Source organism: Cyprinodon tularosa, unplaced genomic scaffold (assembly GCF_016077235.1).
Source record: "Cyprinodon tularosa strain WSP-4 unplaced genomic scaffold, ASM1607723v1 ctg1018, whole genome shotgun sequence".
NCBI lineage: Eukaryota > Metazoa > Chordata > Actinopteri > Cyprinodontiformes > Cyprinodontidae > Cyprinodon > Cyprinodon tularosa.
The window spans coordinates 122,882-148,194 of NW_024037803.1; the positions used below are offsets into that span (position 1 = coordinate 122,882).

The window sequence follows — 25,313 nt, forward strand, 5'->3', positions numbered from 1 at the left end:
TGACTCAAAGATTTCTGGGCTAGAAGTAGGGGTGTGGGGAAAAAAAGTGATTTTGCCATATATGGGGATTTTCAGGTGCCCGATATAATATTGTTTAAAAAAAAAAAATTTTTTTACTTGCTACTGAGGTAAATAGTGTTGTTGAGCCCTTTTGCTGTGCAGCGCAGCACTGTACTGACTCAAGCCCCAAACAACCTGATCACTATCTTCTGATGAACATATAGGGCATTTGGCTGGTGATGATTCTCAGTCATTCAGGTCATAATCATTCCATAAAAAGTTAAAAACAAACCACTGGACTTTGTTTTCCAAGTTGCCATCGCTTCCCATCCAGAAAGCTTTCTCAAATCAAAATGTCTGGAGTGGCGTTAAGTTTCAGGCTTTATGGGGTAGCCTTGTTATGGCTTAGAAAACATGCATGTCGAGCTGAAAACAGGTCCACCTCTTTTTGTGAAGAATGCTTCACGACGAAACCACGAGTCTAAAAGTTCCCATTCACGAAGCATGTTCTTACACTGTAGATAGGTTGAACTGTAAAGTGCCTTGAGATGACATGTGTTGTGAATTTGGCGCTATATAAATAAACTGAACTGAATTGAACTGTACAGCTCTGTGCTCTGATGCGATCTACCGGCTCACACTGCACGTCCAAAAACCACATATCAAACCCAGCGTAGAGAGATAGCGGAGGTTGCACTCTTCAACCAGGACGAAGAAGAACTCCCTTGCTTGCCCAAGCGCAGTGGGTGAGGTTCTGATAAATAGAACCTAGACGCTCATAAGTCTGCTTCAAAGGCAAACACATTACAAGGGCCGACTGAATTTCAAACGTTTGATTTTCTCCCGATCTTACGATTCCTGATCAGCAGGTGGTCATGAGAGGCTGTCCCCATTTTCCTGAGAGTCACAGTGAGGCTGAAATGCGGCCTGATCCAAAAAGTTCTTGCTTGTCTGGAGAAAAGGGCAAAACTCTAAGTGTATGCCCGGCTTAAATAACATTAAGCATTAACTGATTACAGTTATGTCAAACTACATTGCTGTTTTCCTTTTGGACTTATTTATAATGTTAATTCAACTTTGGAAAATAAAAAGAAACTTTCAGGAAATGATCAGTATACCAAAAAGGAGTATATATACAGTATGTGTACTTAGACTTTACCTGGAGGCACTGAGAGGACTAAGGAAGGAGGAGCAGTGTGTGTGTGTGTGGTGAGGGCACTAATTTGTACCGTGTCTCTGCTATGTATTCATATCATTTACAGATGCATGAGCGTGAGGGCGAGCACACGGAAGGAGGATCTCACGCAAATGCCACCCTGTACGGCCAGGAAAACCTTGGGCTGCTGCTCATGTTGCACATATCAGAAACTGCCACTGCACTCAAAAAAGGAAGGGTTCTCCATTTCTTGGTGCCTATGCTCTGTGGCTGATGTTTTGTTCATTTTTCAATGTTCTTGGTAGCATTAGACTGACTACAGCCCACACAAGTGGCTCAGGTAGTACAGCTCATCCAGGATGGCACCTCAGTGCAAGTTGTGGCATGAGGTTTTGATGTGTCTGTCAGTATTGAGTCCAGAGGCTGGAGGGGTTACCAGGAGACAGGCTAGTACCCCAGGAAACATGGAGGAAGCTATAGGAGGGCAACAACCAACAGCAGGATGACTATCTCTACCCTTGTGCAAGGAGGAACAGGAGGAACACTGCCAGAGCCCTGCAAAATGACCTCCAGCAGGCCACGGATGTGCATGTGTGCACGAGGATGGTATGAGGACCCAACATCCACAGATGGGGGTTGTGCTTACAGCCTAACACCGTGCAGGACACTTGGCATTTTCCAGAGAACATCAGGATTGGCTAATTCACTACTGCGTTCTTCACAGGTTACTGAGCAGATTTGACAGACGTGACAGAGTCTGGGGACACCGTGGAAAGCGCTCCACTGCCTGCAACATCCTTCAGCATGACCGGTTCGACAATGCTTCAGTCAGGGTGGCATTTTTTGGTGGGCCGCACAGCCCTCCAAAGGTGGATGACAAACAGGCTGGTACAGAGATAAGATCCTCAGACCCCTTCTGAGACCATATTTTGGTGCAGTTGGCCCTGGGTTCCTCCTAAAGCAGGACAATGCTAGACCTCACTTAGTTGGAGTGTGTCAGCAATTCCTGCAAGATGAAGACATTGAAGCTGTGGACAGACCCAACCCTTCCTTAGACCTGAATCAGACTTAGCACATCTGGGACATCGTCTCGATTCATCAACCCAACATCATGTTGCACAAGTCAGTCCAGGAGTTTGCAAATACTTTAATACAGGTCTGGGAGGAGATCCCCAAGACCATCCACCACCTCATTGGTAGGCAATGTAAGGAGAACATACAGGCACGTGGAGGCCACATACAATACTGAACCTTCTCTTGACCTGTTTTAAGAACTTTACAAAGTTGGATCATCCTATAGTCTGTTTCTCCACTTTAATTTTGTGTGCGACTCCAAATACAGACATCCCTTGGTCAAGAAATTTGATTTCCATCATGATTTTTATACACATTTAACTTGAACTTTTGTACATATTCAATGAGAATATTTCATTCATTCAGATCTAGGATGTTTTGAGTGTTCCCTTTATTTTTTAAGCAGTGCACTTTGGTTCAGAAGTTCCCACACCGTTCTACGGATGGGACGTCAATAAAGTCAAGGTTAAATGGGTTTAATCTAGTAGACATCTGGAATATATATTAGGAATGTTTGTTGTGGATGCTCAGAAGTGACCAGCATCCAGCTCAGCTCTGATACCAATGGCACCTCACGTTGGGGGACTAAAGTAAGAAAAAAAAAAGTTTGATTGCGAGAAGTCATATTGCAGTTCTGGGTTTTGGCCACAGGTGGCAGTATCAGAAGCCTCTGTCATTCCTCTTGAACTTTGAATGTGAAAAAAAATTACCAACCACGAAAACAGATTGTTCATTAATGCTTTGTGGTACTTGAAACATTTATTATTATTTCCTCCTCATCTCCGACAGGTACTGCTGGAAGTGTGGGTCGTTGAAAATGCTCCTTTTCTAACAAGTTAACAGTAACTTTAGAAGATGGGATTTTAAAGTCAACAAGTCAAACTTGTTTTATAAATAACAGTTTGAACTGGGTTTAGACTGCTTCAGAGAGGGCAAAACTATTGTCTTCATCTAAGCCTTCAACTTGCATGTTAGATCCAGTTCCAACCAGATTATTTAAGGAGGTATTCCCTTTGATCTCCTCTCCTCCTTTAGATATGATTAATCTATCTCTGTTACAGGGATATGTACCAAAGGCTTTTACGGTTGCTGTAATTAAACCTCTCCTTAAGAAACCGTCTCTTGACCCAGATGACTTGGTCAATTATAGACCTATATCCAATCTTCCTTTCTTATCTAAAATCCTTGAGAAAGTAGTTGCCAAACAAGTGTGAGAACACTTACACCATAATGAACTGTTTGAAGAGTTTTAGTCTGGCTTTAGAGCTCATCTTAGCACTGAAACAGCTCTGGTGAAAATCACTAATGATATTTTCATGGCATCAGATAATGGACTAATATCTGTACTTGTCCTGTTAGATATTAGTGCTGCATTTGATACAGTTGACCATAATATTCTTTTAGAAAGACTTGAATATTTTATTGGAATTAAAGGAACAGCACTAGACTGGTTTAAATCTTATCTGATCGAATTCAGTTTGTTCATGTTAATGACAGATCTTCAACACGCTCAAAGGTTACCTGTGGAGTACCACAGGGATCAGTGCTAGGACCAATTCTCTTTACTTTATACATGCTCCCAATTGGTAGAGTTATTAGACAGCATGGGATTAATTTCCACTGTTATGCTGATGATACCCAGCTATATCTGTCTATAAATCCAGATGAAGCTAACCCATTACATAGATTACAGGCATGTCTTGAAGACATAAAAACCTGGATGACTCTTAACTTTCTGCTTCTGAATGCAGACAAAACAGAAGTTATAGTCTTTGGACCAGAGTCTCTGAAAAAGAAGCTGATTAGCCAGTCACTTCATTTGGATGGGATTAAACTGATTTCAGATAATAAAGTAAAAAAATCTTGGTGTTGTTTTTGATCAGGACCTGTCATTTAAATCCCATATCAAAGAGGTTTCTAGAATTTCCTTCTTTCATCTGAGGAACATTGCAAAAATTACAAATCTCCTGTCCAGGGGTGATGCTGAGAAACTAGTCCATGCATTTGTTACTTCAAGGCTGGACTATTGTAATTCTTTACTATCAGGAAGTCCACAAACTGTAGTTAAAAGCCTTCAGCTGATCCAAAATGCTGCAGCCAGAGTTCTGATGAAAATTAAAAAGAGAGATCATATCTCTCCTATCCTGGCTTCTCTTCATTGGCCTCCTGTTAAATCCAGAATAGAATTTAAAATCCTCCTTCTCACATATAAAGCCTTAAAGCTGCCTTGGAGCTCGTCTGCCTGGCTGTGTGTTTCCTGGACGGGGCCGCCTTTTACAGCTGCTTTTTGTATCTCTGCTTCTGTCTCCTTAAACCCCAGTCGGCCTCGGCAGATGGCCGCTCACACTGAGCCTGGTTCTGCTGGAGGTTTCTTCCTGTTAAAAGGGAGTTTTTCCTCTCCACTGTCGCTACAAGCATGCTTAGTGTGAGGGATTGTATTTGAGTCAATGAGTCAATGCAATCAACTGGTTTTCCTTAGATAGAAAACTTTGTATCAATTTGACTGTATGATCTGGTTGAACTGTAAAGTGCCTTGAGATGACATGTGTTGTGAATTTGGCGCTATATAAATAAACTGAATTGAAATTAAATGGCCAAGCTCCATCTTATATCAGAGATCTGATTGTTCCTTATGTTCCTAACAGAGCACTTCACTCTCAATCTGCAGGTTTACTAGTGGTTCCTAGAATTTCTTAAAATAGAATGGGAGGCAGATCTTTTAGTTATCAGGCTCCTCTCCTGTGGAACCAACTACCAGTTCTAGTTCAGGAGGCAGACACCCTGTCTACTTTTAAGACTAGGCTTAAAACTTTCCTTTTTGATAAAGCTTATAGTTAGGGTGGCTCAGGTTATCCTGAGCTATCTCTATAGTTATGCTGCTATAGGCTTAGACTGCTGGAGGACATGGGGACCCCTTTCCATCATTTTTGCTTTATTCTATCTCTACAGGTGCTGGTCATAAAATTAGAATATCATGAAAAAGTAGATTGATTTCAGTAATTCCATTTAAAAAGTGAAACTTGTATATTATATTCATACATTACATACAAACTCATATATTTCAGATGTTTATTTTGTTTAATTTTGATGATTACAAATGACAACAAATGAAAATCTCAAATTCATCATATCAGAAAATTAGAATATTGTGAAAAGGTTCAAAATTGATGGCCCCTGGTGCCACACTCTAATCAGCTAATTAACTCAAACCACCTGCAAAAGCCTTTAAATGGTCTTTCAGTCTAGTTCTATAGGCTACACAATCATGGGGAAGACTGCTGACTTGACAGTTGTCCAAAAGACGACCATCGACACCTTGCACAAGGAGGGCAAGACACAAAAGGTCATCGCTAAAGAGGCTGGCTGTTCACAGAGCTCAGTGTCCAAGCACATTAATAGAGAGGCGAAGGGAAGGAAAAGATGTGGTCGAAAAAAGTGTACAAGCAAGAGAGATAACCGCACCCTGGAGAGGATTGTGAAACAAAACCCATTCAAAAATGTGGGGGAGATTCACAAAGAGTGGACTGCAGCTGGAGTGAGTGCTTCAAGAACCACCACACACAGACGTATGAAAGACATGGGTTTCTGCTGTCGCATTCCTTGTGTCAAGCCACTCTTGAACCACAGACAGCGTCAGAAGCGTCTTGCCTGGGCTAAAGAGAAACAGGACTGGACTGCTGGTGAGTGGTCCAAAGTCATGTTCTCTGATGAAAGTAAATTTTGCATTTCCTTTGGAAATCAAGGTCCCAGAGTCTGGAGGAAAAGAAGAGAGGCACTTCATCCACGTTGCTTGAAGTCCAGTGTAAAGTTTCCACAGTCAGTGATGGTTTGGGGTGCCATGTCATCTGCTGGTGTTGGTCCATTGTGTTTTCTGAGGTCCAGGGTCAACGCAGCCACATACCAGGAAGTTTTAGAGCACTTCATGCTTCCTGCAGCTGACCAACTTTTTGGAGATGCAGATTTCATTTTCCAACAGGACTTGGCACCTGCACACAGTGCCAAAGCTACCAGTACCTGGTTGAAGGACCATGGTATCCCTGTTCTTAATTGGCCAGCAAACTCTCCTGACCTTAACCCCATAGAAAATCTATGGGGTATTGTGAAGAAGAAGATGCAATACACCAGACCCAACAATTCAGAAGAGCTAAAAGCCACTATTAGAGCAACCTGGGCTATCATAACACCTGAGCAGTGCCACAGACTGATCGACTCCATGCCACGCCGCATTGCTGCAGTAATACAGGCCAAAGGAGGCCCAACTAAATACTGAGTGCTGTACATGCTCATACTTTTCATGTTCATACTTTTCAGTTGGCCAACATTTCTATAAATCCTTTGTTTTTATTGGTCTTCAGTAATATTCTAATTTTCTGATATGATGAATTTGAGATTTTCATTTGTTGTCATTTGTAATCATCAAAATTAAACAAAATAAACATCTGAAATATATGAGTTTGTATGTAATGTATGAATATAATATACAAGTTTCACTTTTTAAATGGAATTACTGAAATCAATCTACTTTTTCATGATATTCTAATTTTATGACCAGCACCTGTATTCTCCCACTCTGCAATATCTGTTACCGTAGTTCAATCTCTAACCTTCTGCTCTCTCTTTTTCTCATAGTAGCTTGGCCTCGTCTGTTCCTGTTTGGTTGTGACAGCATCCTGGAGAGAAATATCAGCTGTGCTGCTGCCATCCACGCCCTTGTTTATACATGTTTGAGATCTGTTTTTTTTCCCCAGTGTAGTCGTTTCTCTGACTGTGACTGGCTGGATGTGCTCTCTTCATCCTCTGGCATGGGAGCTGCCTTGGAGCTCGTCTGCCTGGCTGTGTGTTTCCTGGACGGGGCCGCCTTTACAGCTGCTTTTTGTATCTCTGCTTCTGTCTCCTTGAACCCCAGTCGGCCTCAGCAGATGGCCGCTCACACTGAGCCTGGTTCTGCTGGAGGTTTCTTCCTGTTAAAAGGGAGTTTTTCCTCTCCACTGTCGCTGCAAGCATGTTTAGTGTGAGGGATTGTATTCGAGTCAATGATTTGATGCAATCAACTGGTTTTCCTTAGATAAAAAACCTTGTATCAATTTGACTGTATGATCTAGTTGAACTGTAAAGTGCCTTGAGATGACGTGCTGTGAATTTGGCGCTATATAAACAAACTTAATTGAATTTTATGTTGTAATGTTAAGTATCTTCACCGTCACACCTAAAGTAAGTTAAATAGGAAAAAGGAAACCAAACTGAAGCATTTATAAAAAAAAAAAAAAAAAAAAATAGTTGGGTCAAACTTTGTTTTAATATTTTATTGCAATTTATTTCTTTATAGTTAAACTAAAAAGTGATTTTATATATATATATATATATATAAAAAAACTGACATGAACATACATACACACAAAGTCAAACAAACTCACTGAGGAGGAAGGAAAATGCAGAGAAGCTAAAAACTAATCAGTGTATAAGTTCCTGTCCTCGTTAAGAGATGTCCGTCGAGCTGTCGTCTCTGAGAACATTAGTCCATGCTCCCGTCTCACTCTGAAGACGAGCAGAAACACCATCCTACAGCTAGATATTCCTGTTACAGTAATACTGGACAACTAAACAAAAACTAAAAAAAAAACAAAGAAAATCTTCAGGGACAACATGACAGTAAGGTGTGCGCACCATGCTTGTGATTTCGTGTGCACGTTTGTGTTTCTATCTACATGGTGAGTGTTAAAACAGGAGTCCAGGCTCCTTCTGCAAACAGGGTGCGGCTCCGGTTTACGAGTCGTCGTCGCCGTTGACACTGTCACCGTCGTCTTCATCTCCTTCCACGTGCTCTCCTTCCTCCTCTTCCTCTTCTTCCTCCTCCCTCTCCTGACTCTTTACCTGAACAGTCAAACAGAGCAATGAGCAGAACTGCAATGTTGAAGCTACTGAAAAAGGACAATCGTATCCTTTTTAAACACATTTTAAACAACAAGCAATAAAATGAACCGCTTCCTTTATTTAACATTTTCTGTTTTAGGTCATTTAGGATTGCTAAACTTCATACCAGGACAGCAGTAAGCAACACACCCAGCAGGGAAGCCAAGACCTCCCTCTCAGACGGGATATTCATTTCCTCCATCATGAAGAAGTCACAGTAAAAAAACTCAAAAGTTTTTCCTTTATGGTTGGCCATTTTCAATTTTATAAATCTAGTCAGATTTTGTGCTCAGGTTTTATTATAACCAGCACACTGATGTCTAGCTTGAAATTGTGTCTAACTTAAGAAAATAGAAAGTAGAGTAAATAGAAAGTAATTCCCAGTGAAATGTAGTAATTCAATATTATGTGGATGATGCTGTTGTTTTGCTGTTTATGTTCATTTGAAACAGTCATGTGCTAAAATATATTGGATGTTGTATTAGGAGGAAAAAAGCAACTCAAACATTTGTCATATATATATATATATATATATATATATATATATATATATATATATATGACGAGGGAAAAAATATTGATACATTAAAATATCACAATATCTTCTTATGCTGATATATTGTCATTTAAAAACACCATATCAATCTCTTTTACTAATGAAATATTGCTTTATGTCATCGTTATGCTAAGAAATACCCCGAAAATTCAAGAAATTTTGCCATATTTTTTAAATGTTGATATATTGACGCGGTATCGATCTATTTTACTAACAAAATCTCACAAGAATTTGCAAAATATCACGAGAGTTTGTAACAGAACGATGAAATTTCACGAGATTTTGAAAGTAAAATAGATCGATACTGCGTTTTTAAAAATCTATTTGATATCAACATATGAAAATATATTTGAGTTTATTATTGTTCAAAGTGTCAGAAATAGATAAAACTGCTATTTTCAATGACTACTTATTTTTGTCCAGCTTTAACATCGGTATCGATATCGGTTATCGGCTACATGAGTTTTAAAATATCGGCATATCGGCCAAAATCCCAATACCGTGCATCCCTTATATATATATATATATATATAGTACATGCATTACCAGACATGTAAGATGTAATTACCATGACAATGTCATCAATACATATACATCATCAATTTAGTACTTTTGGCACATTTATATTATTATGCTCCATTAACACATTAATTTTATTGTGAATGATTTGTATAATATATTACATGATTTATGGACTTCCGTGATTTCATAATAACTATGCAATGTGCCTATTTGTTCAATCATAAGTAAACTACTTATGGTATGGAACAGCCAGTGTGTCTCAAAGTGATGAATTTATCTTTACTTTAAAAGTCTTAAGTCCCCCTGAAAATGAGAAAATCATCGTCGTTTGATGCTGTAGCGCATGTATTGTTTACAATTCGACTGGTCTAACAAGGGAGTACCAATATGGCAGCTTCACTTCAGCCCTGTACTACCAACAGGCAATCAGCAATCCAGGGAATAGAGATCAGTTGTTGCACCAGAAAGGGCACACAGCCTCTCTAAAAAGGAACAGTCTGCTGTTGAACAAAGCCAGGCAGAAATTGGTCCATTCCTCTCACCTCTTCTTCCTCAAGCAGGTCTCCCTCCTCTTCTTCCTCCTCCTCGTCATCATCGTCTTCCTCTTCGTCCGAGTTGTTCATGTCGTGGCTCTCCCTGTCCCTCTTGATTCCATCGTTCTTCTTACTGCTGGAGTGTGGCGGTGAGGTCACCTCTCCTGGCTCTGGCTTTATGCTCTTTGCTATTTACAGACATTAAAAAGTGCCTTTGTTAAAACCCATCATAGAACTATTGAACATAAAGCATCAGAAGCGTGATCCTCGTACCAGACTTCTTGCTGTGGTCCTTCTCCATTCGCTCCAGGCTTTCCAGCAGGTCGTCCACTTTGCTTTTAATCTGCGACAGCTCCCGCTTGATGGTTTGCAGCTCATCCATTCTCACTGCAGGGAAAGACATGAGAGATTTGACGATTTGCTACCAGATTTGCTTCATACCACTGCCGTCTCAGCAAGCTCCACTCTGCTAGTTACCTTTTTACAATGCAAGGGGATAACATTGTGAGCTGTACATTATATACAGGTGCTGGTCATAAAATTAGAATATCATGAAAAAGTAGATTGATTTCAGTAATTCCATTTAAAAAGTGAAACTTGTATATTATATTCATACATTACATACAAACTCATATATTTCAGATGTTTATTTTGTTTAATTTTGATGATTACAAATGACAACAAATGAAAATCTCAAATTCATCATATCAGAAAATTAGAATATTACTGAAGACCAATAAAAACAAAGGATTTATAGAAATGTTGGCCAACTGAAAAGTATGAACATGAAAAGTATGAGCATGTACAGCACTCAGTATTTAGTTGGGCCTCCTTTGGCCTGTATTACTGCAGCAATGCGGCGTGGCATGGAGTCGATCAGTCTGTGGCACTGCTCAGGTGTTATGATAGCCCAGGTTGCTCTAATAGTGGCTTTTAGCACTTCTGAATTGTTGGGTCTGGTGTATTGCATCTTCTTCTTCACAATACTCCATAGATTTTCTATGGGGTTAAGGTCAGGAGAGTTTGCTGGCCAATTAAGAACAGGGATACCATGGTCCTTCAACCAGGTACTGGTAGCTTTGGCACTGTGTGCAGGTGCCAAGTCCTGTTGGAAAATGAAATCTGCATCTCCAAAAAGTTGGTCAGCTGCAGGAAGCATGAAGTGCTCTAAAACTTCCTGGTATGTGGCTGCGTTGACCCTGGACCTCAGAAAACACAATGGACCAACACCAGCAGATGACATGGCACCCCAAACCATCACTGACTGTGGAAACTTTACACTGGACTTCAAGCAACGTGGATGAAGTGCCTCTCTTCTTTTCCTCTAGACTCTGGGACCTTGATTTCCAAAGGAAATGCAAAATTTACTTTCATCAGAGAACATGACTTTGGACCACTCACCAGCAGTCCAGTCCTGTTTCTCTTTAGCCCAGGCAAGACGCTTCTGACGCTGTCTGTGGTTCAAGAGTGGCTTGACACAAGGAATGCGACAGCAGAAACCCATGTCTTTCATACGTCTGTGTGTGGTGGTTCTTGAAGCACTCACTCCAGCTGCAGTCCACTCTTTGTGAATCTCCCCCACATTTTTGAATGGGTTTTGTTTCACAATCCTCTCCAGGGTGCGGTTATCTCTCTTGCTTGTACACTTTTTTCGACCACATCTTTTCCTTCCCTTCGCCTCTCTATTAATGTGCTTGGACACTGAGCTCTGTGAACAGCCAGCCTCTTTAGCGATGACCTTTTGTGTCTTGCCCTCCTTGTGCAAGGTGTCGATGGTCGTCTTTTGGACAACTGTCAAGTCAGCAGTCTTCCCCATGATTGTGTAGCCTATAGAACTAGACTGAAAGACCATTTAAAGGCTTTTGCAGGTGGTTTGAGTTAATTAGCTGATTAGAGTGTGGCACCAGGGGCCATCAATTTTGAACCTTTTCACAATATTCTAATTTTCTGATATGATGAATTTGAGATTTTCATTTGTTGTCATTTGTAATCATCAAAATTAAACAAAATAAACATCTGAAATATATGAGTTTGTATGTAATGTATGAATATAATATACAAGTTTCACTTTTTAAATGGAATTACTGAAATCAATCTACTTTTTCATGATATTCTAATTTTATGACCAGCACCTGTAGGTCTGAAATCCTCATGTGTGCAAAAATGCAATTGCAAATGACTGAGACTCAGTTGGATAATATGTTTTTGAGTGCCGTGAATTCACTCTGCATACATTTGGTTAGCTGGATGAAGGCCAGGGAAATAACAAAAATATTTTGTGGTAAAGATGCAAGTACTAACAGAATATGCTGCAGATGCTGATGATTGGGTGGGGAATGAATCTGGAATATTATTAACATTAGTTTTACAGGAACATGTTTCACTGATATGGTTCAAACAAAATTTTTTTCATCCTTAAATGAAAAGAGCACTAATTCCCTGTATTAGAAAACACACCTGATGTGACCAATTTAAATTCTTAAAGAGGTTTTTTCAACGTCAGGGAGATGAAATGAGCAACAGTTTACAAAAGACAGCCTGAAGATCCTGGAAACATAAATATGCTTAACCTCAGAGGATTGCTGAGCTTTTACTTGAACAAACCATAAAAGGTAATGTTTGTTACTGCAACAGTTTCTATTCTCAGTAATCCAGGTGTTCACTATCCTAAGAATGCTGTGAAGAAGTATAAACGGAGGTATGGGCATTATAAAACTCAACACAGGGAAACATTTGATACTGAGGCTCAGCAAAAGGCTTTTTCATTTTATCAGACACAATCAATTTTGCATTGGGGCCAAAAAGTATTCAGTCAGCCACTGATTGTGCAACTTCTCCTACTTGGAATAATGAGAGAGGTCTAATTTTTATTTTAGGTAAACTTCAGCTATGAGAGACGAAATGAGAAAAGAAAAATCCAGGAAATCACATTGTAGGATTTTTAAATAATTTATATGTAAATTATAGTAGAAAATAAGTATTTGGTCACCCACAAGTTGGCAAGATTTCTGGCTCTCACAGACCTCTAACAACTTCTTTAAGAAGCTCTTCTGTCCTCCACTCGTTACCTGTATTATTTGCACCTGTTTGAACCCGTTATCTGTATAAAAGACACCTGTCCGCAGCCTCAAACAGTCACACTCCAAACTCAGCCATGCCAAAGGCCGAAGAGCTGGCGAAGGACACCTGGGAGAAAATTGTAGAGCTGCACCAGGCTGGGAAAGGTGAATCTACAAAAGGCAAGCAGCTTGGTGTGAAAAAGCAGCTGTGGGAGCAACTGTAAGAAAATGGAAGACTTACAAGACCACTGATAATATCCCTCCATCTGGGGCTCCAAGCAAGATCTCATCCCGTGGGGTCAAAATGATCATGAGAACGGTGAGCTAAAATCCCAGAACTACACGGAGGGACCAGATGCTGAGAGCTGGGAACAAAGTAACAAAGGCTACCATAAGTAACATACGACGCTGAGAGGGGCCTGCAGGGCCAGACATGCCCCCCTGATCATGCCAGAACATGTCCAGGCCCGCCCGAAGTTTGCCAGAGAGCATATGGATGATCCAGAAGAGGATTGGCAGAAAACCATGTGGTCAGATGAAACCAAAACAGAACTTTTTGGTAAAAACCCAAATCACACCACAGCTACTGTGAAGCATTGGGGAGGAACATCATGCTTTGGGTCTGTTTTCTGCAAAGAGGAAAGGGAAACTGATCTGACCTTAAAGACAAAACGTGGCTGGATCTTCCAGCATCATAATGGGATCCCAAACACACCGTCCGGGCAACGAAGGAGTGGCTCCATAAAAAGAATTTCAATGTCCAGGAGCGGCCTAGCCAGTCTCCAGACCTCAACCCCATAGAAAATGTATGGAGTTGAAAGTCTGTGTTACCAAGCAACAGCTCCGAAAGGTCACTGCTTTAGAGGAAATCTGCATGGAGGAATGGGCCAAAATACCAGCTACAGTGTGTGCAAACCCTGTGAAGACTTACAGGAAACGTTTGACCTCTGTCATTGCCAAGAACTGTTCTGTTACAAAGTATTGAGTTGAACTTTATTTATTGACCAAATACTTAATTTCCACAATAATTTACAAATAAATGCTTTCAAAATCCTACAATGGGATTTACTGGATTTTTGTTTCTTCCTCATTTCATCTCTCACAGTTGAAGTGTACCTATGATGATAATTACAGACCCCTCCCATTATTCTAGGTAGGAGAATTTGCCCAATCAGTGGCTGATTAAATATTTTTAGGCCCCACTATAAAATTAAGTGAGGTTAGGATCATGTAATTTTCCTTCTGTCAGCCTGAAATTGCAAATGATCTGCACCTTAACTTACCCAGGTTTGCTATCATGAAAACGAGTTAGAAATGAGAAGAAAAGGCTTTAGGGAACTTGACAGAAAACTGTCGACAGGCCCTTATCTAGTAAACAATGCAAATGTCACACAATGTTTGAAGCTAATGGCTTTGAACAATGAGCCTGTTTGTCATTTTGGAACAAGGAACAAGGCTGGCGTCGCTCTATAAGGAGGCCTAGGAGGAAATAGTTCATCTCCCCAGGGCTGCAACTAACTGACATAAAAAATAAATAATTGCACAGTGTACGCCCGGCTTTAGATGAAACACACCGAGGTGTTGTGTCCTAATGCAACAAAAAGGTGAGCCCGTCTATTATTGCAATGCTGTGGCCTATAAGGTACTGAGAACACTGACTGGTTCTGGACGATGAAGTCCTCTGGCCGCTCTTGGATGAGGAGGAGAAGCTGCTCTTGGTTCGCCGGCTGCTTCCTCCGCTCAGGCTGACCCGTGGGCGTTTGGACGGGATCACGGCCCGTGACAGAGGGGGCGGGGCGGGGACGCGAGACGGGTACGAGTACATTCTGGAAAGAAATAAAACGAAAAAGATAAAAAAAACAATCAACCAGCTGCTTAATGAACACAAAGTTTTATTTTTCACAGAATGGAGCATATGCAGTGTAAACAAACGGAAGGTGTGAGGACAGGTGTCAGACAGACAGAAAGCAGCTTTCACTCACCTGTCATAGTAATCTCTTTGAAAATCATAGTCGAGGTCAAACGACGAGCTGCTGCTAAACAGAAGATAAAACAAAGGCAGTGAAAATATGAAATCCAGTCAGTAGTGTTACATTCACTGAATGTTTACTGAGGGCATGTAAGCCTCTCTAAAAACACATTCTGAACCGGTTATTTATCTTCGCATCAGTTTACGACGCGCCGACGCCTACCTGTACATGTCCCCAGCAGAGCGCTTGGAGGTTTTTGACCTCTGTGGTTTGGGTTCTCCAGCCAGGTTGCAGTCTGAGACGAGAACAAAGACAACATGCTTGTTAACTGCCTGATAATAAACAGTTTCAGACAAAACAGGAACACCGAGTTAAACACAGCTGCACTTTTAGATGACACCATTTTAATTCAAGTTGTTGTTTGGCTGTCTTAGTCTTAAGATCTGCACCATTAGTACTTCTACCTTATTTGCATTAATACTGACAGATTTAGAGAAGAACACTCTGTAAGCATGATGCGGCCACCACCATGCTTCACCATGGGGATGGAGCATTTGTACAACACATTTCAATAGCAATACAGTTCAAAGTGCTGTAAATTACAGAGGCATAAAGGCAACAAATAATTAGAATAAAAATTATTTAAGATTATATATACGGCTGAAACAATTAATAAGATTGTGATTAATCGATTATTGAAATAATCGTCAACTAATTTAGTAATTGATTATTAGTTAAAGTTAAAGTAGAGAGACTGTAAAACATGCCTTTTGCTGACAGAGAGACCAACTTAAGGGCATCAATTATACATTCATTAAATATCCATCCATTTTCCGTCATGCTATCCCAGCTGGGGTCACGAGGGGTGCTGGTGTTCATCTCCAGCTGTCTACGGGCTAGCGGCGGGGTCCACCCTGGACAGTAGGGCTGGGTATTTTGGCCAAAGTCCTGAATCGATTCGATTTTGATTCATACAGTTCTAAATCGATTAATTTCGATTCGATCCGTTTTTACAATAATGAAAATGGTTCAACTGTGTTTCAAAATACTCATGTATTTTATTTCTTCCTGTCATATTAAACACAAAGTGCAAACCTGTAAATCAGACGGTTTAAGCTTGAGACGTGAACAAAAATGTCTCAGAAGTGAAAAAGTGAAGCCTCACTGGAGCAAGCAGACGTGACACAGCAGACATGGATGAGCTGCATTATCTCCGCTGCACAAACCATATTTGCAGCGTTGTCTGTAACAACTACAGGTTGATTGCTGGTCAGTCTCCATTTGTTGATGTCAGCTATATTTGCAGCTGTCAGGCTTGAAGTAATCTTGAGATGCGAGGCGCCACTCATCATCAATGCAGTGGGAAGTCACCTTTATGTCACATATCCAGCAAATTATCTTTAGCTGTTTTAAATCCAAAATGGTTCCAGACATCAGACTTCAGTTGGGGCAGCTTGCTGAACGCTGTGTTACATTTGCACACGCCTGCTCATTTGAACGTGAACGTCACTATAAAACTAATCGATCTCATTCCCTACACATCGATTTTGCAAAAATGTGAAGGAATCAATCCAAAATCGATTAAATCGTTTTTTTTACCTAGCCCTACTGGACAGGTCGCCAGTTCATCGCAGGGCAACACAGAGACACACAGGACAAACAACCTTTCACGCACACACACACACCTAAGGAGAATTTAGACAAGTCGATTAACATAACAGTCATGTTTTTGGACTGTAGGAGGAAGCAGGTGTTAAATGAGGAAGTTATGTCCCCTTGAAGGCAGTTGCGCCTCGGGACTTCCCTTCCGGTTCTTTTCCTGGGAGCAAGTTATTTACTACTCTTAACTCAAACTGGGTAAAACCATGTAAAAAGGACTATAAAAACAGGAGTAAAAAAGTAACAGAGTTTATTCCGGATCAAGTCGTTACAGGACAGAGAAAAATGCTTGTAGCTTGCACAGCTGTGGGCTCAAAAATCACGTCCGGCAAAGATTGAGCCCCGAACAAGGTCATCCCCTTCTTCTTATACCTCATGTGTCTATGTGTTGCATCAGGTGGATGCTTAGCTGTCCGTATCAGAAACTGACACGCCATCAATGCTCTGACCTATATGCGTCTTGCTTCTATGCCTCAGGATTACAGATAGCTCTCCTCTATCAGTCCTGCTCCAAGATATGCCCATATCCTGTGTATCTTTAAAAGACAAGAAGGCTGTCCTATTTAGATGACCCACTTACACACAGTGACATCCACAATGTGAAGGAAGGCCTTCTACTCTCTATCTGGCTAACAAAGTAACAATGCACATTATGTATAAAGAATAAACCGAATGAACCAGTAGGGAAGTCCCGAGGCGCAACTGCCTTCAAGGGGACATAACTTCCTCATTTAACACAGGAGTACCCGGAGAGAACCCACGCATGCTCAGGGAGAACATGTTAACTCCACGCAGAAAGACCCTGGGCTGGGAATCACATGCACCTACTTGCTGCATGTCAGCAGTGCTACCCATTGCCCCACCGAGCATTTTTAATATAAAAAAAAAAAAAAGGCAGATTTTAATTTAATAATTACAAGAAATACGTTAACATCTTGCATTTAAGATTTAAAAAAAAACTCTTCCTCTGTCAGTTTGCTCTTACCAGAACTCCTCAACTGGAAAAGTTTTAGTTTTACCTCGTTTAAGTTCGTTAAATCTATTTTAACCCTTGATAGGACACTCAGTTTAATACTTTAAAAATCCACATTTTCAATCCAGGACAAGACCTTATTACCTTTGTAACATTTAAAAAATACGGATATTTGGATGGCAAAAATGAATGTCAACATAATAAGAAACGCCAACTTGCCCGAAAATATTGAGAAAATAACCAAAGTGCTTCAATAAGAAATTCATGAAAAACACTGAAGAGTGAAAGAAACACATTTTTTGGTACAACAAAACCTTAGAGGCATTAATGCTGATACTGGCACATACATTTTCTAGTTTACAAATCTAAATATAATTGTTAACTAGGCTTATTAACTTTTTAACTTTTCAATTAGCTTTTTACCTTTTTTCCAACTTAATTTCCAGCAGGTAATATATCATCCAAGGGCTCATCTAATTGGTTGAATGCCAAAATAAGATGTAAAGCCATGTAGCAGGATCTTAGCTAAATGGCTGGATATAGATGTTGTGCTTCTAGACGTCACTGAGGGACGGTGGGCACTCCATTTGTAAGGGGAATGCAAGTGATAAAAAAGGCTAACTTGCCCTATAAAGGATTAAGGAACCTTTTTCTATCAGATTATCAATCGATTAAAAATCAGCTGATTAATCTACTTGATTACATTTGCTTAAACTGAAAACCTAACTAATGTTTGGATAGAGCTGTCAAAGGCGGCTCTGAACAAATGTTTTTAATCTGGATATAAAGCAGCTGAGGGTTTCAGCATATCTCGTTTGTTCCAGATTAGTGGAGCATAAATATCTTTGGTCTCATGGGGTCAGAACGTCTCACATGTTTGCCAGGTTCCCTACATTACTAAAGGACCTAAAATGACAGCACCTCTGATAGGCTGCCCTGTTGGTTGTGAATCATGACACCATGTGTTCACCGATGTTCTCTATCCAACCTAGGAGGCTTTTAAAGAACAGCTGATCCCTGCAAAGGTGGAATATGTTTAGAGAAATGACCTTCATTTGCTTGCACTATTATTTATCCACGGTTATCAAAACATAAACAGCTGAAAAGCATGCCATGCAATCACTCTGCGCTGTTACATAAAGTTTCTACAATATGAGGAAGTTAATAATCAAAACACCAAACAAAAAATATTCAAAGGCTGTGAAAACATTCGCACGGCTAAGTTTCCGAGAAGTGAGTCAATTAAATATGTGGGAAAACGATAAGAGGACTAGATGTCCTGGAAGGACATCTGCACACAAACTAGTTTTTCCTGTTCTCCTAGATTTCAGCGAACTTGCCCTAAAGCACCTGGTAAAACTTGATAAAGGCAACAATATAATGGTATCTATGGTCCTGCATGTAGGCATTAATACGGATCTGCAGATTTACTTCAAAGGTTTCAGACACAAATCATTAACAAACTCCATCTAATCTATACAAGCATCATCGGGATGTTGCCACCTTTTACTCTTAGGGTTTGATGCGACGGGAAACTACAGAAAAACACTTGTTTCAGCCCCCATATATCTCACTGTGACTTTTACCACCAGATGTTTGTAGAAGGAAATTTAAAAATCTGATCTTAACTTTCAAAACCAATGTCAACTGAGTTTATTTATGTATCACCAGTTCTTAACAAATCTCATTTTAAAGGTATTTTATAAGACAACAAGATAAACAGCTTTAACTTAAAATCAAAGGCATCAGTAATTTTTAGTGGTTGAAGTTACTTGATGTAACCGTTTTTTTTAAGGGTCAAACAGTTTGCAGCACATTCAGATGCTGCATTCAAATCCAACTATTAAAGTCAAGCATCTGCTTCCCTGTCAAAGATGCTGAATTTTCACAAGAACTTTTAAAAACTAGTCAATAGAAGAACTGAGAGATGATGAATCCTGAAGCTCAGTTTGTTTCTATTTTTTTGTTGAGTCCCCATTTTCTGGCCACCTGAGCAGCAGTGCACAGGGCAGGAGGACGGAGCTGCTTTATGCTCCAAACAAGCAGAGAAAACCTCAATCCCTCCCACATTTTCAGAAGGGCTGAACGATTTCGCCAAAATTCCAAATTGTGATTATTTGACCAACATTACGATTTTATTTCGATTATCCTCTACACCAGAGGTCACAAACCCGACCCAGCCTGATTTAAAACATTTATAAATAACCGCATGTTGTCTGACAACAGTGTTTAATTTCACTTGCGCTGCTTCTCCTGTTAATACGGTAAAGCCCTCCGGAGCGTCCGGGACCAGGCTGCATGTGATACAAATGATCCAATGAGCTGCTGTCAGTCTGGGTTGCTGCTGCTGCTACTTTTAGACACAGCAGGCAAACCTGTGGCAAGCCGGGCGAAGGGAAAGAAGGAGAAGATGATGAGAAAAAGAGAGCAGAGAAAGTGTGGACTGCTGGAAGAACTGCGGTGATCTGGTGACAGAAAAGTGAAATGGTGCTCAAAGATGACCCTGCACATTTAGAGGATGTTTGGCTCAACCTGCTGCTGTGAAGCAGGATTCTCCACCATGAAAAGAATCAGAAATAAATATGGATCCAGGCTCAGAATGAGCTCCTTGAAATGTGCTTTAGAATGGCTTAGTCTCCATTCAAACCCAGGTTTAAAGCCTTGCCGAGCAGTAGGGGTGTAAATCACATCCATCATGGCGATTCGATTCAGTATCGATTTCCTGACCCAACGATTCGATTATTTTCGATTCTCAAGAATACACCACGATTCGATTAATCGGTTAAATTTTTCCTTTATTATTATTTTTTTTTTTTACACCTTACAGGCTAAACAAAGTTTCAAGTTTGAAATAAATCAATGAAAGCTGTAATATCATTATGCATTTTCTTTAGAAACAACAGCAAATAACAGAAGTAGAAAAGTTGCATCAAAAAATAATGCAAAAATACTGCACAATATCAGTCGTCGTACTAAACTCGCCCCCACTTCCTCACCGCCTCGGCCGTATCTAGACCCACAGTGTGTAGCTCAGACCACGCTTCAATACTGAGCATAATTTAAAAATGTCTGTGTGAAGCTTACTCCAACACACTGCTGTAAGAGTATAACCAGGAAGCGCGGTAGGAGGGCAAAATAGGTTTAGCGCCACCGCAGCACGGGAGGGAGACTTACGCCCAGGAGCAAATAGATAAAAATAGACCGGAGGAAAAAAAAAACATGAATCGATTATCTTGCGCACGTGTCGATGCATCGGATCGTCGGCTTTTGGATCGATGCATGGATACAAAGCGATTATTATTTACACCCCGGGCAGCATAAAGCCCACTGCGAAAGAAGAAAACGGTCAGTTCAGGTGTTTTATAAATAAAACATGAGAATCAGGAAATTGTCTTTATACCAAACTGAACGATTGTTGTTCTCTACTTTGAAAACATTTTAGATTTTAAATTTGGAAATTTTTTTTTTTTTTTTTTTATGTATAGCATGGAGGCATAAACATTTAATTTTATTTCAGTGTTAAATTCTGGATTAATTAACACATAACAAAAAATGTCTCCGGACGTTTACTGGTGCTTGACTTTACTCAGACCCCGCTGATTTTAAATTGGTGACCCCTGATCTACATTGAGCACAAGCTTGTGAATGTTTCAGTTTTTTCATCATCTTAAAAGCTGGCTTGTCCAAAGTCCATTGCTGCAGGACTTTACTGTAACCTTTTAGTGAAAAAAAAATGCTTACTGCTACTTCGATGCAAAAATCTGTGTCAGCTGGAAGCTCTGGATTTTTTTTTTTATGGCAGCAAACGCATTTTAATACAAAATCTTAAATGTAACATGAACAAAATTGAGCGCTTCTGCGATATGAAAATTGCGTTTTGTTAAACTGCGATATTTGCAAAAGCAATTCATTTTCCCGCTCTAATTTTCAGCATGGCATCAAGTTTTCCATTTTAAAACCAAAACTATTTGATTTCAGTATTTTCATTAATCTTGATTCCTCTTAACTGATAAATGACTAAAGTTTTAAGTACAAAGGGAGAAGTTCATGCTTTTAACGCACATAATAAACCAACTATTCTATGAAAAGGATTTCCCTTTTAATTGGTTTTTAGGCGTCCTCACCGAGCACTTGTCCGACGATCATCCTCCCGTCCTCCCCTGTGACGGCAGCCCGAGCGTTCCTTTCATTGGAGTACTGGACGAAGGCGTAGCCCTTGTGGACAGAGCAGCCCACGATCTTCCCGTACTTGGAGAAGATGGCCTCGACATCCGCCTTGGTGACCAGCAGGGTGTTGAGGTTGCCGATGAAGACCCGGGAGTTGAGGGAGCGCGGGTCGGTTTTGTTGGTGACGTTGCTGCTGGCCATTAGGCTGGAAGTGGAGGATGAGCGTCTGGCAGAAAACGAGAGAGACAAACACACAAAAATACGTAGCTTTGAGATTTTAAGGAAGATTGCAAGACATTTACCCCTCTGAGTATTAAGACTGTCGCTCTGTAGATTCAGAATCAATAAGGGGATAAAAGTAGTGATGAAAACAAGTTCTAATTATGGACACAAACATGCATCAGTCAGATCATCTTAAAACAATTGGCTCTTATCTACCATTGAAAAGGTCAATTTTTCTCTTCCACTATGCATCAAATACATCATGAATAAATAGCTGCAATTTAAAGTATATTTAAAACTAGATAAGGTTTAGGCAGCTGTGCTTTAATCATGTTTTTATGCATTGCTCCAAAGCGATACCTCAATGCATGAAGCTGCAGCGTATTTTTTGAAAACCTTGCAATACGGTCCCTAAATATTTTAGAAAAATTGGTCTTAGGAGGTCAGAGCTAAAAGAAAATCTATATGACCGGTCCATCTCTGTGCAGCGGCTCTAAATCTATTAAAACAAGTTATTTTCCTTGCACGCTAAAAAAACCCCACATGTAAATATTATGAAACAAATTTCCTGGTTGTATTAAGATACACAACCAGGCCTTTGAAAAGGAAATTCAATCCATAGGAAAGTGTGTGATGAACCCAGAGATAAAACGGAGCATGCAAATGGTAACCAGAAATAAAGAACTTTTAGAGAATTGAGCTTAATACAAATGAGCACGTTAGGCCAGCGTTTCATTTTAACCCCGTAAAGTGAGACACAGAGTGAAACTATAAACACTTCCTCTACACACATTCACTCATGCACAATCCAAATGCTTCATGTTCCCCTAACCCAACCAAACACATCACAGTGCAGATCCTCACTGAGGGAAACAGAGTTTTTAATCTAAGAGCCACTCCCCGGTAAAATGAGACGGCAGACATGTAACACAGACGCAAACAGAGACATCTGGGGAACTTTGAATGTTTCAGGTCAGAAAATCCTCTATAATCAAGCTAAAGGCTAATAAGAAGGAAATGCATTTCTGCATTTTAACTTCATATGAATATATTTAATGATGTGTAGGAAATTCTGCTAAGTATTGAAAAGAGAGCTGCAGTCTATATCCTGACTAATAAAAACTATTCAGAACCATAGTCTTGTTTAAAGTCAGATTTTTCCTGTAAAGAGGGGAGAATCTGGAGATATTCACATGAAAACATCAATGTATGGACAGTATGTCTGCCCCCTCCTGCTGACAGGAAGGGAGGGGGGGCTTTATTCAACATTCATGACTCACTCCATAGCGTCTGTGTGCGGGGCTCTTGTCTGCCTGATGTTTGACACTGTGGGCTGGGCAGTTTGGGCTGGGGTCTCGACCTTCACCTTCGCCCCCCTTGCAGATTTTTACTGAGGCGACAAAAAACACATCCTCAGTCAAGCTGGGAAGGGTTATGGTTCACCAAATCTTACCTGGGCTGGATGGAGTGCGTGCAGGAACAACGCTCCAGAACCGAAACCAAAAAAATAAAATAAACAGAAACTAGAGCTAATCAACTAACTACAGCTAGGCATTACTGACATAAAAGATTAAGAAATCAATCAAACTCCTGAATAGCTGAACTTATGTCAGACCAGCCGTTTATGATAGCTTTATTTTTGCATTTTAATAAATAAAAAAAATGCTGTGTTTAAGCTACACAAACAGGATTATCAAGTGATTCAAAGTTTAAATATCAAAAAATGGGAAACTGTGGCAATAATTAATCCATGAGTGAAAGTTTAACTTGGAAACAGCTCACTAAAGCATGACCTCCCAACATATGCAGGTAAACTACCACTTAAATCAGCTGTTAGGGGGAGAAAGGGATTTTACTTTTAACTAATATGAAAAAAGCAACAAATTTTGACACAGCAAAGCATTCATGTTAGTGGAATCTCAGTTAATATGTCATATTTCAGCCTTTGCACAAAAGTTGAGAACCAATTTCATAAATCCTCTTAACCATTTCCCTCCATTGGGGAATTGCTTTACACGTATATTTATATGAATAATCATAAATGCAGTAAGAGACATGGTTGAAATCTATCAGGGACTGATATATACATATATTTAGCCATAAAGTAGGCGTGGGTATGTACCTGAGGCTCATGGGTGAATGTAGAGAAGCATAATAACAGCCAAAAGAAGACACTTTGCGTACAAGATGTTTAATTAAATGTGTATTTATCATGTTATGTGATGAAACTTGCAATCCAAAGCTTTAAAAACCATCATGCGAGGGAAAAACTCCGTTAAAAAAGAAAAAAAAAAGTAAAAAAAAATTGAGGAAAACAAAACATCCCGACGCACGATTGAGGAAAGTTCTTAAAAATTACTCAAATTAATCATCAACACACCCTCCTGCACGCCAACAGCGCCCTCCTCTGGGCTTAAGAGTGAATGACAGGGCCTGCGCTATCATTGTAGCGCTCCGTGTAGGCTAGCACTGCTAGCTAGCCCTTCCCATTCCATTGCATTGCCTAACAACTAAAAAAAATGTGTATATACGAAAAATTAAATATCAATCTAACCAGTTCTTGTGTAAAAATAAAAACCTGTAAAAATCTGAATTTAAAGTCAACAATAAGGAATCGTGGATTGAAATGATGTTGCATCTGACGCTGTTAGCTGAAGCTAACATTAGCTGTCCGACTGTGAAAAGCGAGCCAAAAACAAATCAGTCCCATCAAAGAAAAATATCCATTTAAACGCTATAAAACTTATATCTAGCCAGACATGGAAAAAATGGGTCAAAGTGTAACTAAAATGCTTCCAACACGTCGAGGTTCTTTAAAAAATAATCTGCATTTTTGTTTGTCTTTGAGGGGGCCGAGCGCTTCCACGTTAGCTAAGCCAGCTAACCCTGCTAGCCAGCACATTCTGTCCACTCGCAAAATGGAAAATCACCGTGGAAAAATCCAAAAAGAAAAGAAAAAGGAGGGAAAAATGAAAAAAAAAATGTCTGGGGACAAAATACTCACCACGACCTTTACGAGCAAAATGTCTTGTTTTATCGTAAAATCTGTCAAATTGCAATTTAGGTCGTCCTTTTTTGGTGCACAACCGATTCGCCCCCTTTGAACAGCGAGCTAACGCAACAGGTGGTGGCGCAGTGGTGAGCAGCAACGTTGGCTTTGTATTAGTGCGCTGCCCGGAGGGGCGGTATCTTTCAGAAAAGGACGACACAGACCACACGTTACCACCAGGTTTGCAAAACACAGTAGGTTATGTATAATTTATAATTTATCAAGCAGATTATATGGTCATCGTTTGTCTTATTAGGGCAACTTTTAGTCAAACTTGACCTGCTTTGTTAATTTCAGAATCACTTTTTAACTACATGTTTGTGATCATCTCTGGTTTAGAATGTAAACTTGTCTCCAGATTTAATTAAAATGAAGCTGGAACATCTCCTTTTAATTATTCCATCCAATGTTTGCAATGCTTTAGCACCTGTAGCACTGAAAAAGGACCACAGACCATGACACT

At 40.0% G+C, this 25,313-nt stretch overlaps 1 protein-coding gene across 4 annotated transcripts; it reads right to left on the reverse strand.

Moving 5' to 3' along the window:
- Nucleotides 1-7,518: 7,518 nt before the first annotated feature.
- LOC119779310 (heterogeneous nuclear ribonucleoprotein C-like) lies at nucleotides 7,519-24,964 on the reverse strand. Of its 4 annotated transcripts, none has more exons than XM_038278928.1 (9): nucleotides 24,806-24,964; nucleotides 23,082-23,191; nucleotides 21,537-21,805; nucleotides 15,003-15,075; nucleotides 14,793-14,843; nucleotides 14,470-14,636; nucleotides 10,025-10,138; nucleotides 9,761-9,939; nucleotides 7,519-8,101 (listed from the first exon to the last, which is right to left on the reverse strand). In XM_038278928.1, exons 2-9 carry the CDS (start codon nucleotides 23,084-23,086, stop codon nucleotides 7,994-7,996), a joined length of 966 nt encoding a protein of 321 aa, XP_038134856.1. In that variant the 5' UTR covers nucleotides 23,087-23,191; nucleotides 24,806-24,964; the 3' UTR covers nucleotides 7,519-7,993. The 4 variants fall into 4 exon arrangements, with proteins under 4 accessions (XP_038134856.1, XP_038134840.1, XP_038134850.1 ...); XM_038278912.1 differs by having other exon boundaries at nucleotides 14,793-14,846; nucleotides 24,806-24,963; XM_038278922.1 differs by lacking the exon at nucleotides 24,806-24,964 and adding an exon at nucleotides 23,924-24,799 and having other exon boundaries at nucleotides 14,793-14,846.
- Between the last annotated feature and the right edge of the window lie 349 nt (nucleotides 24,965-25,313).

Coding starts and splice junctions, on each gene's coding strand:
- LOC119779310 (XM_038278912.1), bottom strand. Junction 14,637..14,792: donor CAAAGAGATTACTATGACAG/GTGAGTGAAAGC, acceptor ATTTCTTTCCAG/AATGTACTCGTACCCGTCTC. Junction 8,102..9,760: donor ACCTGCTTGAGGAAGAAGAG/GTGAGAGGAATG, acceptor TTGACTGTTCAG/GTAAAGAGTCAGGAGAGGGA.